Source organism: Argiope bruennichi, chromosome 3 (assembly GCF_947563725.1).
Source record: "Argiope bruennichi chromosome 3, qqArgBrue1.1, whole genome shotgun sequence".
Lineage (NCBI taxonomy): Eukaryota > Metazoa > Arthropoda > Arachnida > Araneae > Araneidae > Argiope > Argiope bruennichi.
This window is the reverse complement of record NC_079153.1, coordinates 114,571,358-114,590,516: the sequence shown is the minus strand read 5'-3', so window position 1 is coordinate 114,590,516 and position 19,159 is coordinate 114,571,358. Positions and strand designations below refer to the sequence as shown.

The 19,159-nt window shown below is 31.4% G+C and overlaps 1 protein-coding gene across 4 annotated transcripts in view; it reads left to right on the top strand.

Moving 5' to 3' along the window:
• Positions 1 to 19,159, top strand: part of LOC129962611 (growth arrest-specific protein 2-like) — a 132,726-nt gene that overhangs the window by 73,010 nt on the left and 40,557 nt on the right. The window contains exons 1-2 of one of the 4 annotated variants that reach the window (XM_056076436.1): positions 4,508 to 4,580; positions 6,230 to 6,558. In XM_056076436.1, coding sequence (XP_055932411.1) covers positions 6,420 to 6,558 — 139 coding nt within the window. In that variant the 5' untranslated portion in view covers positions 4,508 to 4,580; positions 6,230 to 6,419. Of the gene's footprint in view, positions 1 to 4,507; positions 4,581 to 6,226; positions 6,559 to 19,159 lie in introns of those variants that run through there. The other 3 variants (XM_056076437.1, XM_056076434.1, XM_056076435.1) reach the window with 3 other exon arrangements.

Genomic DNA, 19,159 nt, shown 5'->3' with positions numbered 1-19,159 from the left:
TGCAGCAGCATCCCCGGGGACTCTACAGCAGACAATTCCCCTAACAACCTCCCCCATTCCCTAACAATCCAATCAATCCTAAAATTCTTCAGCACATCTCGATTTCGATTCCCAGACTGACGTCGTGATGTCACAAGGTCGCCCAGAATCGATCCCACATGGGTCTCCATGGCAACGATCCCCCCTTTTTACCCACTCCTCTTGAGCTTCCCCCTTCTGCTTATCGATTGGATGAGAGAGCAGCGGTTTTGGCAGGAAAAACCCATGTACAGGAATGTCGGAAGACGGATTAATCAATTAGAAGATGCTGTAATATTTACTGAGTTAGGAGATGAGTAAGCTGATTAGCTGGGGGAAAAAGTGAACAAACCAGAAATAAGGTTAGGAAATTAAAAGTAATGATAAAGTAGAAAATACTCTTCTACATACACTTTATTTTGGGGAACAGGCATTGCATTTGCTCATTTTGCTCTAAATTATTATATTATTAGAGAAGTTTTAGCTCAAAAATTTTCAAATAACGTTAGATTTTTCAGCACACATGTTTATTCAATTTCTTTAGAATAATTTGCTTTTCTTGTAACTAATTATTGTTTGGAAAAACTAATCGACCATGGAACTTTTCAAAGCTATTAATATATGAATTAACTTTTTTTATTACATTTTGAATACGAAATATACAAAAAGAAAATATTATAATCATCAAGAATTTGAACTTGAGATTTTGGCGATTCTCCATGCTTCAGACTTTCTTGAGTCAGAAAAAAACAATTTTTAAATATATGTCTACCTGCATATTGTTTGCAACGGATTCTAAAACATTCCACGCTCTTGCGCATGCGTGGGGCTGGGTTTGATTCGGCAAAATAGGGGTAAGAGGAAAGGAGTGTTTACGTTTAACAATAAATGGCGCACATCCTTCCGTGTGTCACCCTTTAATGAGATAGAACCGCCGAAAAGTGGTCATCTCAAAATATTGAAGCGAACAGTACACGATAAATCAAAAACACTTTGAGGAAGACGATTGAAATTTTGCATGTGGTTTTAACACCATATTTGCAGATTTCTGTTCAAATTTGAACGAAATTCGTTCACAGGAGCCTGCATGGCTGGCTTCCCGAGTACAAGTGAACACATTAACTACGAAACACAAAATGCCGTTTCAGTACAAAATTTTAGGATCTAAAATATAAATCTTTATAAAACTTTGAAACAAATCTGTCAAAGGGTAGTAAACAGTCTAGCGATATGTACTTTTACATCCATATAAACATCATATGATAACTCAAAAACATTACAACTAAATTAAATGAAATTGAGCATGTAAGTTTGGTATTAAAATGGGAGTTGTACGCCTATTTTCTGTCTACTGTGCGTCCAAAATGCATACTTGCTTTTTTTTTACTGTACTATAAAAACCCCTGTGGAGCACCTCGAAATGAGGATGAGATACTTCCGCCATGGTGGTTGGATCTCGTCACCCTGTAGGGTACACAAAAAGGGGGAGGATCTGACTCCTCCCATCGATGACGGGACATACTTCCTTCGGGGAGGATTGTACCGTGGCCGGTGATGGCCCTTAGGACTCAACCATAGTTCCCGCCAGTGTTGCTGTTGCGGCGGTCTGGCCATTCAGTTATATGGTTTAAATCCGTGTGTCTTCGTGGCGGGTCGGAGAATCAGATGGTTGACTTATTGTACTATAAAACGCTCAATTCCATGAAAATAATTCTCGTGACATTCATTGCCTTGTTCAAGATCACAATTTTTATTAAAAGGATAACATTCTCATTAGGGATAACATTCTATAAGAGAAAGTTTCGGGGGTTTATTTAGTAATCAGAAATATGTTGGAGCGTTTCCTCACGGAGGCGCACATTAATAAAAGTGAGAGATAAGAAAAAAAAAAAGCAAAGGAAATTAAAAAACGAGTGGATGTGTTGTGTCCGTAAGTTTTTCGCTTGCTTTTCAATAAATGTATTTGTGTATTATTAATCGCTTGCCATTGGCGAACAATAGTTACAAAAGATTCTATTAAAGTGTGATCTTTGACGATTTATCGCAGGAATGCGATTGATATAAAAATATCAGAAAATAAAATATGTATTTTCGACTATTTCTTTCGGCCAATTGAAAAAAAAAAATTAGACACAGAATTACAGTTAGTTACAAAATCCCATACTTAATAAGTTATTTTTAAGTCATTTTGTTTTCGAATATCGCATTCGCATGTTTGTAAAAGGATACACTGATAGACGGGAAAGCCCTGGACAGATTTGGTACCAAAAGTGAAACATATCTGCACTTTGAATGTTAAATCTGCGTATCAAATTCTATTCATCTAGCTTTCTTCGCTTTGTAGCTATTATGTGAACTTAGATTCAGACAAGCGGACATAATAGATTTTTTCTGCTAGAGTTTCGTTCAATAGTTGATAGAAATAGACAAATTTGATATAAAAACCATATACTTAATTTCCCTCCGTCTAGTTCAAAACACTTTTAAGCTTTAGTGTTCATAGAGCTACAGATAGACTTAATGGCAAAAATAAGGAGAATATGAAAAGTGGAAATTCATCAAAATCCAGGACTCGACGATTACAGTACTACCGCTTTGTATATTTCATATACGAGGAAATAAAAATGTATGTAAAAACCGAAATAAAAGTATACATTTTGTTATAGGCTGAAAATACGATTTCAGACTATACCTCAGCAGAATCATATAAATGCCTCAGAAGATGGTTTAGCATTAATATTTTCAAAACATGAACTTCTACTGGAAACATTCTACATATAAAATCTTGTCTTTTTTGAATTGCCTTATTATGAAAATTTACCATTTAGATTTTTATTAAAGAATTCGGATGTAATTTCGCTTTTTACAATTGACTTTCTATGTTAACCATATAAAATTAGGGTTTTTTCCCTAATATTTCCATTTTTTTCTTTGTGCATTCTGACAAAAATGTGTAGTCGGTCGTTATTTACAATGACCGGCCATCTCGACCGGAAGAAAAATTTATTGCCACAGTTGGTTATCGAATCAGAAAATATGTTGTGCATGTACATACCACGTATGTTTCTGTGTTAAGATGATTACTCAAATTCGCTATTCGAGCCCCGTATCGCAGTATGATAAATTTTCAGGCCGCATTCGTCCATCTTGTCTTTTTTGATACCGGCTTTTGAGTTTTTGTTGCTGTTGTAGTTTTCTTTATATGTAAAGAAGAAAATTTTATAAAAATGGAGAAAATGAATTTTTGGTGAATCATTAATAAGTTATAAAGCTGAAATTATAACTTAAAAGTATAAGTTAACGTTTCTTACTAAAGTCTAAAATTTGTACGTTCATTCAGGTATACATTCAGATTTCAACAAAGTTTATTACAGTACACTCCCGATTATCCGCGGAATTGGGTGGCGCGGCCGCCGCGGATAACTAAAATCGCGGATAATCCGAAAAAAGCTAAAAACGGGTATAGCAAAAGAGAAGTCAATCCTAACTTTGAAAAATCGTTTTAATGTACAATAAAACGTAAAATAAACAGCAGAAAATGTTTAACGAACGCTTAATATTTTAGTATGTCACTCAAAACTAACCTAAAATGCATTTTGTTAATGAAAACAGAAAAGTGCTTTGTACTTACGAGAGGTGTCAAGGATACACAGAAAAATTAATACATGTGTACTGTTTTAATACTGTAATGTATTATGTAGTTACAAAAGTATAACTGTAAAACTACACCTTTTTGAAGAAATCAGTCATTTGTGTTTGCTTCTTGCTTTGGAAGCATTTTCTCTTTGCTTGGAAGCAAAAAAAAAAAAAAAACTTAGTGCGACAGGCGCGGATAATCGGAAGTCTACTGTATATATTTTTTTGCGTAAATTTACTACTAGTATTATTTTCTTTCATCATTTTGAATGTAATGTTCATTTTAAGTTCAACAAACTATTTGCGCTGTTACTAAAGCTTTCCCTTTTTCCGATATATATCCAAATATGTTTCATTTATAAACTTTATTTAAAAGTTCATTTATCTTATTTTATTATTTCATTAATTTTCTTTATGGTTTACAAAGCTACGGTTCTAACTACTGTATACAACAAAAGCATTTGTATCCAGTATTCACCATTAGTGTATGCCGAATGCTACATTTGCAGCTGTAAGTGAGAAATAATTATATTTGGATTTGCATCAAACGATTATGAGAAAGCTGACAATCATCAGACCATTTCGACATTTGTCAAAGACCTCTCTTTCACAGTAGCATATACATATTGTACTTAGTGTAAAAAGAAATTAATACACTTAAAAAAAAGTTACATAACTTCATAAGAACAAACTAATACATATATAAAAAAGACAGCCGAATGTTTTCACGTGCTGTGTGAGTTTAAAACAGCAAAGTAAATATCCGTATCAGCCAAATGATAAAGTGGACAATAGATAATATGCTTTTGGCCTCTTAAGAAATGTCTTCTATCAGCGAGCGACTTTGATGTGTTTACAGTTCATTTCATATTTGTTACTCTTGCCATAATTAGAAGAGAAGCAAAATTTATGGATCATTAAACGTGGTATAACTTTTTTTCATAGCATTTTTTTTTCTATAAAAAATGTCCTGTTGTTTGAAATATACAAAAATTCCAATTTGGTTATTTTATTTTCTTATTAATAAGAAACAGGATTTTATTTATTTTTCTCCAATTTTCCTTCCTACAACATTAGTATTTTAGCTTCTTCTTTTAAAAAAATTAGTATTGATATTTCTAATTTTTCTATCTATTTCTATCTACATTTTGCTGCATTTGTACATTTTTTCAACATTTTGCTTATCTATTTTATGTTGGAATAATTTTTATAATTGATATTCGTATTAAAAACAATGAAATTCTAATGTTTTTTTTTAAATTTGAAGTCTTTTTCATTTCGAATTTTTATTTGATTCTTTGAATTTCTTATTAATATAATGTTAAAATATCGCTTATATTTCGAATTTATTTTGGTTAATTTTAATTAAGAATAAAATGGAGAAAATCATTTTTATTTTTGAAGCGTTTTCGTTAATTTAATGTATTCGTACTCAATACCTCAAACATCGTAAGTGAATATATTTTTTTTTAAATTTAAAAATTAAAAATAATTTTTATAACAAAAATTTTTTACTATTTAAAAAAACTTATAGCTCGTTAAACATAAGCTGAATGAACTTCATTTTTAAGTTTCAATGCGTAATTATGATATTCATTGTTCGATGTATTTTTCAGTTATTAATATTAGTTATTTAAATTATTATTTAAAAATGATCAATTTTTTTAAATAATAATTATTTCTTAAAATATTTGCTGTTTATTTATTGAAGTTGTCAGAAATTTTTAGTTATCAGATTTTTATTTTCTCTTGCTATACATATTTTCAGATCCATTTTTTTTTTTTAAATATAGACATAATGAAAGTTTTATTTGATTCCATTAGTATAATATTTGTAAAATTCTATTGTATATTATGTTTTTATATTGATTTCTATATTATATTTTCGTAATATTAAGAGTTTTTTTTAGTTCCACAGAAATTTCTTGTGTATTTTTTTAAAAAAAATCGATCTCCATCGAAAAATATTCAAATGCATATATAAATGAGCAAAATATTTTCTTAATTTCCCCAAAATATATAACAAACTTTTTTGAGAAAATTGTTAAAGTAATTTATATCTGAATTTTATTCTATGTGTATTATTTTATATTTATATAAACGTACTAGATAATAATAATCAGTTTTTTTTTTTTACTATAAGAATCATCTTAATTTTTTTTGATCAAAAGCCGTCATTAATGTGGAAATTCTTATATATAGCAATAACCCTATTCATATCAGATATATTTTTATATATATTTAGGTTTAATTTGTTATTATTATTATTTACGAATAAATTTTTTGTGTGTTGTCAAAACGACAATACACAAAACAAATTTCCTAACATATTTCTTGTCTATTTTCCAAAATTTTCAATAATTTTTATGGAAACATAAATAGAACATAAGCTAGTCAAAATAAATATTTCATTATATATTTTCAGTCATCAACTGATTTCCACTTTGTCAACACAGTTTCTTTTTAGTTAACTAGCAGTTCTATACATAAATATATATTCGTTTTGCTGACAAAAGAATATGCAACCTGTTTTAAGCAACAACCAAAATTTGATAAATCTTTTTCCTTTCAGCAGATGTTGACTTAAACCTTTGAATGGAATGTTTTGGAAGACAACAAGGACTTTTTCATCCACATTTGAACAGCAGAAGCCAATCAGAGCAATAAAAATAAAACAGCAGTGAATCCTGTCGCAATTGCTTCGGACATTTTATTCCAAGTGGATATGGAGGAAGTAATGTTCATAGAAGATAGTTAAGTGCGGCATGGCAACCTGGATGAGAAAGTGCTCAGGTATGACTCAGGAAGAAGTAGACGCGCTATCTATGAAGATTGCTATGAAGCAAGAACAACATCTCATACCTCTAAAAGAAGACTTGGCCGATTGGCTCAATAAAACTTTAGGTAAGAATTTTTAATTTCATCAGTTAAATGTTATACAATCTTGTAGCATCATGCTAAACATTTTCTAACATTTTAGTGTAGTTGTAAACATTATACAAAAGTTTAGCACCATTTTAAATATTCTACCGAAAGTTATCATCATTGCAAATACTTTCGAAATTTTAGCACTATTTTAAACATAATAATATACCATTACAATGTCATTGTAAACATTGTGCAGCAATGCAATGTCATTGTAAACATTGTGCAGCATTGCAATGTCATTGTAAACCTTGTACAGCATTGAAATGTCATTGTAAACATTGTGCAACATTGCAATGACACTGTAAACATTGTGCAGCATTGCAATGACACTGTAAACATTGTGCAGCATTGCAATGACACTGTAAACATTGTGCAGCATTGCAATGACACTATAAACATTGTGCAGCATTGCAATGACACCATAAACATTGTGCAGCATTGCAATGACACTATAAACATTGTGCAGCATTGCAATGACACTGTAAACATTGTGCAGCATTGCAATGACACTGTAAACATTGTGCAGCATTGCAATGACACTGTAAACATTGTGCAGCATTGCAATGACACTGTAAACATTGTGCAGCATTGCAATGACACTGTAAACATTGTGCAGCATTGCAATGTCATTGTAAACCTTGTGCAGCATTGCAACGTCATTGTAAACATTGTGCAGCATTGCAATGACATCGTAAACATTGTGCAGCATCGCATTCCCATCATAACGATATGCAGCATCGCATTCCCAGTGCAATTATCATACAGCATTTCAATGCCATTGTAAACATTGTGCAGCATCGCAATACCACTGTAAACATTATGCAGCATGATAGTATCAATGCAAACATTGCAGCTTCATTATAATGAGTATACACTATGCTAAAATGCTTCTTCTACACTTGCTCGATAGCTCCTGCTTAACCTTAGAGCTCGTTGAATTTCCATTCCATGTTGTCCTCTTTTTGGCAACGTTTAACAGTTTGTCACCTTCAATAGTTTCCACACTTTTTTTCTAAGTAGTCAGTCTGAGTTTTTGTTTTCCTTGTTTTCGGATACCAAACGGATTAGCCAAAAAGATCTTTATAGTGGCTCGATTATCATCCAATCTTATTAAGTGCCCTGCCCATTTAATTCTTTATGTTTCAATAAATTTAATAATATCTAGCTGTTTAAATGTTTTGTAAATTTCCGAATTCTCCAGTTATTAGCACATTTAATTCCACCAAATATGTTTCTTAAAATGCTTCTTTCAAATATAGCAAGAACATCTTTCTCTATCATTACGCATGTTTCAGCACCATATATGAGAATGGGCATAATTAAAGTTTTGTAAATGAGTAATATTGAAATGTTAACACGAGATAAATGAGTAAAGAATATGTTTAAGTGAGCTGGAAGAGAAGAAGTGACTGGGGTATATAAATTACGTGCGTCTTTGAGTTATTATGTAAGATATATTTACTTGGATAATTTCCAAGATTTGCTTATTGATGTATTCAGTGAATATAATCAGTTTTGTATCATTTTAGTCCACGAATAGTGTAATACGAAATGGCGTGGTTAAAAATAAGGAAATAAAATATCTTAATTACTAAAAAACTGGTACTCATTACATTTGAACTGACTGTGGACGTTTTCAGGTTTTCCATTTGGCGAAGTACTTCTATGGGAGCTGTTTCCCATGAAAGGCAGATTAATTCATATATTGGATCTAAATATGGGGCTTTGTAGGACATCAGAAAATCAGTTTAACTACAGAAAAGACCAGACTTCTTGACTTTGAATCTTTGTCTAGTTTAGTCTAGTCTATAAGCCAATCTAGATCGATCCACCATATTTTATATATCTCCTCTTAATGTGCATGGAGTTTCCCTTGGTCAGCGATTTTCTTTAATGTTATTTGGATGAGTCCTTAAGTTAAGAGCCTTGAGTTTATGAATTCCATGGCACTTTTATCAAATCGGCAAATCAGATAAGGTTATAAGAGTTGAATACTACGTGAGAAAAAAAAATGTTGAACTGTTTGATTACAATGATGCCAAAAGCCTAAGAATACATTGTGCAATTTATCGCAATTTTTCATACCTTTCATTTCCTAAATAGAAAATTCATTAGCTCATCGCACATGCTGCTTGTCCCCTCTTATTTCTTTTTATAAATAGTTTGTTATATTCAGAGTGGTCAAATCAATAAAAATGAAAATTTATAATCCAAATTTCGCATGCTCCCAATAATTCCTTTATTCCTTGAACATAATGTTCTTTCATTTTATAGTATGCAATGAATCTTATTCTTCTGCACTGTTTATCTTACGAAAGGCTCTTGTGCCAAAATAATACCCTCATCATCATCCAAATTTCACATCTTATCTATATCTAGACCATCTGCTACTACCACAGATATTTATGTTATTAATCCATCTTTGGAACCAATTTCCTTGGTAGTTCTTTCCCTTGTCTTAAGGATAATTCTGATAATCATTAAAAATTTATGCTCTAACAAGATTATTTCCCTTATAAAAAATTATTAGGTACAGTATTCTTTATTCAAAAACATAAATATTTATTATTAAATTCCACGTAAAAACTGTTGCTTCGCATGAAATAAATACCCCGCTATGAAAAAAAAAAAATCTATCGAATCGTTAGATGCATGCAAACCGTGACTAACAGATAATTTCAAATGAAAGAAAAATAACTGGTTTCAGTGCTTTAGCAAAGCTCTACTAAAGTTTTGAAACCATATGAGAGCTGTTCTATGATTGATTACGTAATTTTGAACTGCTGTCAGATAATTAAGACGACGCCAAAGGTAACAATCCTTTCTCAAATTTAACTACTACATGTACAAATGACCATTTAATCTTCGACGGATTTTTTAATTTTATCAATACCTTATCAATATCTTATCTAGAGGTACAGATTTCCTATAGAATAGAGCAAAGTGTCAGTTCTTATATATTTATTACATACAAATTTAAAGTAAATAAATAAAGACATACATATTTTCTCCAAATTGCTAAAATACAGAATTAAACTGAATTCAATTATTAGCATATTGATTTAGGTTTTTTTTTTTTATGATAGTTGTTAAAATGTGAAACTAAATTGATTTTGTTGGTATACCGCGAGTTCCATCTAGTATAATTTAAAAATCGGGCAATTAAAATATAAAATATTTTAATAACCAAGGTTGTTTTTAAAACATGGTTAACAATCTGCTATGTTCCTTGCAGACAGCCTGCAGATGGCCGAGCCCAAAAATAAATTCGCAAACATAATTATGATCTGAAAACCACCAATTCATAATATTAAGAGTACTTCCGGCGGAGAAAAACAAACCAATTTCCTTTCAGTGGTCGGCCATTTCATCCGCATATCCATCAGATTTGTTATTAAAAGACGAATAATAATATGTTTACTGTCTAAATCGGCCACTGAAAAAACCATATTATGTTTCTATCCTTTCTTTTTCCCTCGTCTATCTAATTTTCCTCTCAATTAATTACCATCTCCGACATTTCAGCAACAGCAAAAAATGCAAACAAACCAGTCTATTTAAACCCATCCGTCTTCCAAACTTCCACAACTTTCCACTTAATAATCAACTTTTAACGAGAAATAAATACAATTTTTCGTTTCCAGTTACGCAGTAAATGCTAATGAAGCATTAAAAAAAAAAAGAGAAAAACAGTGCGAAGGCGCTCATTCATTTGAAACTGGAGGAGCCCAATTCTTCCGATTCGCGCTGAAAACGCGCAACTCCGAAGATCCCACCACTTTCACCTCTAGCTCGCAGGTGGGTCACGGTCATTTCCCGCCATAGAAAGACGAGATAGCATGTTTATCATTTACGGATGGCAGCCGTTCGGATGGACCGAAACACTACCTGACCCATCAAGGTCTTTTGTGAAGAAAGAGACAGTCGGGGCAGTTATGACTAGGGCCTATTGGCGATATTTTGCTGCTTCACACTTCATAAGTTTCTGGCATCAAAACATAAATTTTTGGATTTTGATAGATGGCCTATTTTTATAAAAATGTTTTTCTAATTCTTAAAGCAAGCTTTAGAAAAAAACCTATACTTCATTTCACGTTTTATTGAAATAAGAATTATTGAAAACGAGTCGTCTTTGGCGGCCAATCTATGAGATTTTTAACGACCCCTGGAGAAATGGTTGCTAAAAATTTCAGTTAAATATTCTCTGTAATTTTATCGTATGAAATATTTTATCCTTATCTAAATATTTTTTAACTTAAATTTTTATAGACATATAACATGCACTAATGCTGAGGCTTTACACTATTTTATACTTTATGCTGCGCACATCCCTTATTTTCTGTGTATATAACTTTATACATTTACTTATATTACAGGAGAAAGCTTTACACACTTATTATTACTTACTTACTGTTGCTTAACTTATTTTAATCACTTAAAAAAAATTCCGCTATCGCTTGGTTTTAAATGAAACATTAATTATAAAAAAAAAATTCGAGGATTTTATTAAAAGTATGCTTTATATTGGAATCTACTGAACATGGAAAATAAGCCAAATCTTCTCTTCTTGGTCATCAACAACAAAAACAATATATTGAATTTCGTTTTATCAATTAAATATATTGTTACAAACCTATAATATTGCTACCCGGCACGAATAAAGTCATCGTAAGAAAGACCGTTGTACGATCGGTCCTGTACGTGCTGAGATCAATGAACTTAGAGCTTGGCGAAAGACTTGGCGATAAATTTGGCGAGTTTGGCGACTAAATGGATAATACCAGAAAGTTCGAGAATTTTCACGATCCATCTAGTAAGACCCGAGATACAGCCAGGTACGCCCTGATTGGTCTGAAGATTCCAGCCCCGCCTCCCGGAACTATAAAAGACAGGCAATCTGAATATGCAGGGAAGTCGTGTGGACAGTCAGAAGTTGTGGGGATCGTCAGAAGTGGTGTGTATGAGAGTGGTCGGAGTCGCCGACGAGTAAACAGATTTGAGAGGATCAGACAGCAAGCAAGCTGCTGAACTAATGAACTAGTAATTAAATGTGTTGCGATTTAATGGCGGTATTTTTGCAGTGGAAAATTTTTTGTAACAATATTGTTGTGAAATTTGCTTATAATATTTTTTAGATTACTAAAAAAAGTAAAGTAAAAAAAAAAGACAATAAAACAGTTGATATCATAAATATAATTCTTTGAATGTTAAGATGATACAAAAAATAATTCATGTGCTGTAATATTTTCGGAAATTAATGCTTTAAAAGAATAAAATTTCTGTTAATTTTTAATTAATTAAAATTCTAGTTAAAATTTCTAAAAAAGGCAATTTGATTTCAAGGGTTTTATTTATTATTTTTTTTTTTTATGTACATGCACAGAAATATTGGAAGAAATTAACAATTTGTCACTGAGAGAATATATAATGTTTCTTTATGCATCTATTATTTGCTTCACAAGATCTAATAAGTCATAAAGTTAATGTAAAAAACCTATTTAATTTAATAGAAATTAGAAATAAATGTTAGAAAATTAAAAATAAATGTAACCAATAACCTTGGTGAAATAACTGATCGCCAGAGGCGACTAGTATAACAAAAAGTGAAAAAGGTTAGCTCCATTTTTTTGGCTCATTTTTAGAATAGACATCGTCATAGTATAAATGACATAACATCGCCAAAAGCAATTAATAATTCATGAATTTCATTTGAAATACATTTATTTGATTATAACCTCCAGCACTTATCAAAAATTTACTTTACTGGGATCTATTACTTAGTGTGGAAAAATTACTTTGCGAATGCGTGTGCGAGAGTTTTGTTGTAAAGATCTCTATTTCGCAATCCTAGAAAGAACTTTTTCATTAGTTCTAAAAACTATCTTTAAATGAGTCACTCATTCGACTTAATGCGAATTTAAATGCAAGGTATGTTCGTTCGTTTGGCTAAAAGACTGGTTTAATGTTCTTAGTTTCTCTCCTGTATTTACAAACACAGGGTAATTATATACTAATTCTTATTTTATAAAGAAACACCGACAGCTTCTGTTTTGGTTTCTTCTTGATGGCTGGATCCGTATAAACGTGGGAGCAGAGTGTTTAGAAGTTTGCCGAAAGAGGGCGGCAACCTGTTGCTCGCTAATTGACTTTTTCTTGGAAATTCAACTTCAACAAAATGTTTTACTAGGAAATAGCCTTACCGCAGTTTTAAAAGAAATTTCTACTTGCGTTGCCAGCATTAATAAATAGTTAAGTTGATTTATTTTTAAATATATATTTGGAAATTCTGTTTTGAGAGGAAAAGAAACCACCTAGACTATTCTATTAACTATCTAAATTATTGAAATTATTTTCTAATTTCTTTTGTTGATATAGCTCTAAAAGTGAAATAATCACACATTTTTTTTGTTGATATGTATTTTTTTTGGGTCAAGCTAATTTCAAAATAGTGTAAAATCCCATTATTGGTTTTTTTTTTTTTTTTGTTTTTTTTAGTAACGCCAGCTAAGTCTAGTTTTGTATTCGTTGAAAGAATTTTCTTTTTCTATAGATTGTATTGCCACTATTTTTCAATTTTTTTTAAATATCTGTATTAATTCGTAAATGTTATTATTGTTTTATATGAATTTAAAATTGTCTCCATTTTAATATGAAGCCTTTTAATTGATTCCATGGCTATACTATGATATAATTTTCAAAATGATAATAGCATGAAAAAGAAAAAAAAAAAAAGTGAAGTATGCAGATTTTTTGGCAAATCTGTAAATTTGCATAAAAGCCTGTCAGTTGTGGAGTCAAAAATAGAAACATATTAAAAGCAACAATAAATTTCTCTATTTTTCGAATTTTAGAAAAGCCAGAAAAAAATCTCTAATCCAGTAAAGAATATTTCTGATTTTTTCCAAATTTAACCCTTTGCTCTCGGATATCTCTACTTGGGTGCTTTCAAGACGGTACATCATTTTAAAGTTTTATTAATAAATTCTTAAAAACTATGATTAACATAAATACCTACAGAGTGGTCAGAAGATATAAATTAATTTTAGGGAGAAACTCTACTTAAAACATTTAAAATATATTTAATTTTCAGAGTAATAAACAAGTCCTTGTATTTTGTGAATAATTCATCATTGAATTACTTTTTCGAGTGTAAAGAGTTAATAAAAACATGAGACCATATTTTCTTAGTTGATGGAAAATTAGATTATCGGCAACCTCAAGATACTACAGGTTTTCCCTGGAGATTTTCAGAATTTTCAACACCTGTCATTTTCAGTAAAATACTGGATACTTTCGCTTTAATTTGCATTATTGACGCATTAAAAAGTGAGAGTAAAGCTCTAAAATAAATATTCTTTGGCTATAATATATCCATTATTTCAAATCAAATGAAAATTTCACATTTTGCATGCAACTATTAAACAAGGGAGATTTTAAATTCTAGGGACCATAATCAGAAGAAAAAAAAAATCCAAAGTCGTACCATGAAAAATGTATCAATAGGTAGTTTGCTTACACTATTGTAGCAGAATGGGATGCGCGAGGATAGAACCTGGGACCTTGTGGTTCGCAGCCCAGTAACATGACCACGGTACAAAAGCAATTGCTCGGGTAGCGTAGCTGTTAACTAGCTTATAAGCTTTCACCACACTATATTATATTATAATAGTTTTACAATACTACTCTAGAACTAGAACCATCGGGTTCAATTTCTCCGGAACGTTTTCACATATTCCGATATAAAGATACTATCCTCCTTTCACCGTCATAAAAAAACCCATAAAAACCGAGAACACATTTTGCACGCCATTTTTCTGCGGATTGAAACCTAAATTTGACACTAAAAATTTTAGGAACAAAATATAAAACATTTCATCTATTTAATATGGTGCTTTCTTTATAGTTTATCGTGTTTATATGCATGAAAATATATAGACCGGCATATAATAAACCTGTTGACTTTGTACCCGTAGGTACTTTTCCGTTAGCCGGCGCAAATGTCGCCGATTGTGAACCAAACGCGAATTTGGCGTAAGATAATTGACGGAATTCTACCTTTGGCGATTTTTTGCTTACGCCCGGATAACAAATTGCGAACCAAACGCGAATTCGGCGTAAAAATTTTGGCGGAAATTACATTATTTGGCGCTTTTTCGCTTGTGTCCGGCTATCGGATTTGTGAACCAAACGCGAATTCGGCTTAAAAAATTTGGCGGAAATTTACATTATTTGGCGCTTTTTCGCTTGCACCCGGTTATCAGATTGTGAGCCAAACACGAACTTGGCGTAAGAAATGTGGCGGAATTCTACATTATTTGGCGATTTTTCGTTTGCGCCCGGCTAACGGAAAAGTACCTTTGTTCACAGTTTAATACAAATTTATACTTCAAATGCTAAAACTGTTTACTAAATTTTATCAGTCTAGCTCTTTGTGGTTTGTAGTTATGTTCGTCTGCAATTAGACAGAAATACAGAAAAACTTTGCTGAATAGATTTTACTCAAAATTTGATAGATCACTGTCGTCAAAATCGAAGACCACGGTCATCTAACAGCAAGCGTTTTGAATTGTATTCACAGACGGATAAAACAAACGGCATGCTTAATTCCAAAAAAAAAAAAAAAAAAAAAAAATGTATTTTTTGCTCTTTAGGAGTTCTAAAAGGTAAAATTCACCAAAATCTCGAGTTTGATTTTTTTTTTTTTTTGTGGCATTTGCAATATTTAAGAGAAATGTACGAGAAAATTTGGAAGAAATCACTACCGCTGATTTAAAATTTGAAACTAAATTGATTGAATCAAGCAGGAATAGATAGTGATCTGAAAAAGGCTAAAGTGGCTTATCGAATAAATACATCAAATAACCTCCAGCCATTATAGCTTTCGATTTATTTTAAATATTCCCAAGATTAAAAGAGGGAAAAGAATATTTCGACCGTAAATCAATTGTGATGATTTATATCTTTAACAAAATGCTGTCTTTCCTTTTTAACTTGCTTTCCTTAGCTGGTTCTGAAACTTTGCATCAATTCCACGCATTTTGAGGACCGATGCTTTTATAGCATTTCATATAAATAGCAATTTGCTTGTTGAAATTTATACATAAACATTGCACATAAGAGAGATAAAAATAACTAGATTTTAAATTGAAAACGTAGAAAATAAATGTGCCCGAAGGATGAAAAAGCAATCGGTTTCTGTTTTCTATCTTTAGTTTCTTTTTCATCTTGTGATGAATACCTGCCCTACATATGTCTAGAACCTAAATTATCAGAGCTATCATTTTATGTGCTGATAAAGGCCGTTTTAGAAATCGTGGCAAGAATTTTGAATCGGCAAATCCAGGAACTGAAATCAGAAAAGAAAACTAATTGGCCCTTTGTGGACATTCGTCTAGTTTGAGCCCGCGGGTAAACCTGTCGGCTTTTATTCATCTAGCATGTCACCTAATTGATCGACAGTTTGCCGAACAATAAGACGTGCCGCATAACAATGTGGGGAATGTCACCAACGTTTAATGTCAATGACGAAGCTATAAAACTCAGTTTTTGGATTGCGACTTGAATTTTAAAACATTTGATTGTTGGTTTTGGAAGTTAAGGATCTGGATTTCTAAATCAAATTTTTATTATTGAAACAGGATTTGTTCCATTTCATTCTATCCTTAGTCTAAACCAGCGGAAGTAGCCTCCCCAAATCTTTCTCGCACACTTTGTAATAATAATTGGTTTTGGAAGTTAAGGATCTGGATTTCTAAATCAAATTTTTATTATTGAAACAGGATTTGTTCCATTTCATTCTATCCTTAGTCTAAACCAGCGATTTGAATCAGCAAATCCAGGAACTGAATCCAAAACTTTCTCGCAAACTTTGTAATAATTATTGGTTTTGTAAGTTAAGGATCTGGATTTCTAAATCAAATTTTTATTCTTGAGATAGGATTGGTTCCATTTCATTCTATCCTTAGTCTAATTCAGTGGAAGTAGTCTCCCCAAATCTTTCTCGCACACTTTCTAATAATTATTGGTTTTGGAAGTTAAGGATCTGGATTTCTAAATCAAATTTTTATTCTCGAAACAGGATTTGTTCCATTTCATTCTATCCTTAGTCTAAACCAGCGATTTGAATCGGCAAATCCAGGAACTGAATCCAATATTTTCTCGCACACTTTGTAATAATTATTGGTTTGGGAAGTTAAGGATCTGGATTTCTAAATCAAATTTTTATTCTTGAACAGGATTTGTTCCATTTCATTCTATCCTTAGTCTAAACCAGCGATTTGAATCGGCAAATTCAGGAACTGAATCCAAAACTTTCTCGCACACTTTGTAATAATTATTGGTTTTGGAAGTTAAGGATCTGGATTTCTAAATCAAATTTTTATTCTCGAAACAGGATTTGTTCCATTTCATTCTATCCTTAGTCTAAACCAGCGGAAGTAGCATACCCAAATCTTTCTCGCACACTTTGTAATAATTATTGGTTTTGGAAGTTAAGGATCTGGATTTCTAAATCAAATTTTTATTCTTGAACACAATTTGTTCCATTTCATTCTATCCTTAGTCTAAACCAGCGATTTGAATCGGCAAATCCAGGAACTGAATCCAAAACTTTCTCGCAAACTTTGTAATAATTATTGGTTTTGTAAGTTAAGGATCTGGGTTTCTAAATCAAATTTTTATTCTTGAAATAGGATTGGTTCCATTTCATTCTATCCATAGTCTAATTCAGCGGAAGTAGTCTCCCCAAAACTTTCTCGCGCACTTTGTAATAAACTTGTCATGTCACAGAAGGCCTTGGCGTACAATAGTTACGAAATGTTAACTTTTGGCGTGAATTTAGTATTTTTACTGAATTTATCGCATCATTCTTGGCGAGTTATTTGACGATTAATCCCTGACATGCGTTAATAGTATCCAAAAATCGAATTTGTGTTTTAGACATGTTTTTCTTAACCGATTGAAACAAAAATTTGACGCAAAACCTTACCCCTAGTCAGAAATTCTCGTATCAAATTTCATATATATATAAGTCATTGGTTTTTGAATTATCACGTTTACGTATTTCTGAAATTACAGACCGACAGATGGTCAATTCCTTGTTGGATTCAGCTCAAAATTTGATAGATGTCTACATTATAGATGCTAAGTCTGTATACCTAATCTAGCTCTCTTCGTTTTGTAGTTATGTTAACTACTGTTCGAACAGCCGGTTATCTTCAGAAAAGATTTGATTCAAAATTTGACAGGAATCTGTAAATTTGGGCTAAAAACTGTATACCAAATTTCAACTACCAAGCTCAAATCATTGAGTTATCCTTGTCAGAGAGAGATAAACGGACATTTTCCAAAAATGTGTTATTCGAATTCAGAAAGATTCGTCAAAATGGCTAGTTCGATTTTTTTGGCAGTTACTATACTTTATGATAAGTAATATGAGAAAGTAAAAGTGTTTTGAAATTGTTTTTTTTAAGACTACTTAGTACCTGATTCATTTTGCTGACGTCGAATGTTTTAAAACGATGCGATTAGATCGAATGCTTGAAGGTTATTTCTACAACACAGAGCTCAAGCTTCTCCAATTTAATCCTTTTTAATGATCAGCGAATGTTTTTGTATTTTCATTTGTACCTTAAATCTCATTCCCAGAATGCCTTAGAGTTGGAAATGTAAAACATCTGCCTCTGTAATAATAAATATCAAAGCATTAAGTTTCATCTCATAACAAATATGACTTTATCCTAAATGCGCTAACTGTAATTCGACAATAATTTACATTTGGAACATTTTTAAACATGTTTATTAAGTTCGATTTTCCATGCTTCTGAAAATGGAATTGTTTGAATGAAATTTTTTATTTATTTCCTGATGCACTAAAACTTTAAAATTTTATGCATTTATCAGATGGCATGCAATTTATAGCAATTCACTATTTATACTATTTACAATCTATTTAATTCAGATTTCCAGAGCCTACTTTTACTTTTCAGAGCTTACTGTACTTCGATAATTCTTAATGCAAGCATGTTTTACTGTTCATCTCTTCTCATGTTCATTAAATTTCCTCGGATACCGTGATCCTTGCTTATTTTCAACACTATTTGTTTTACTTGATTTTGCGAATTGTAATAAAAACAGTGTAATTACTGAGCTTCAAGATCTGTTCTATACAACGAACTGGTTTTCCATTTTTCCAATGACTTATTACCAAATTTCGCACATCAACTGAAATATCTTTGATTCTCGCCATTGTTTCATACGCAACCTTGTTTTTGTCTAAAATTATAATTTAAATAAGTTTGTTATAAATTAAATTTTATTGATGCGCTACGCATTTCTTACATTTTTTATTTCAAAAGTATCCCAATTCTTTTTTTTTTTTTTCTTCTTTTTTTTTTGACAACAGTTTGTTTTTAAATTATATTTAAAAGGCTAGATCAAATTGTACTTCTGAAATAGTAAGAACATTTTTTCTTATATAATTTATACCAAATATTAAAGCATTTCTTGATTCCTTTTCTTTTTGTTTTAATTTGATTAATATTTTTAGAAATAGCTTTGAATATTACGCATGCCTAAT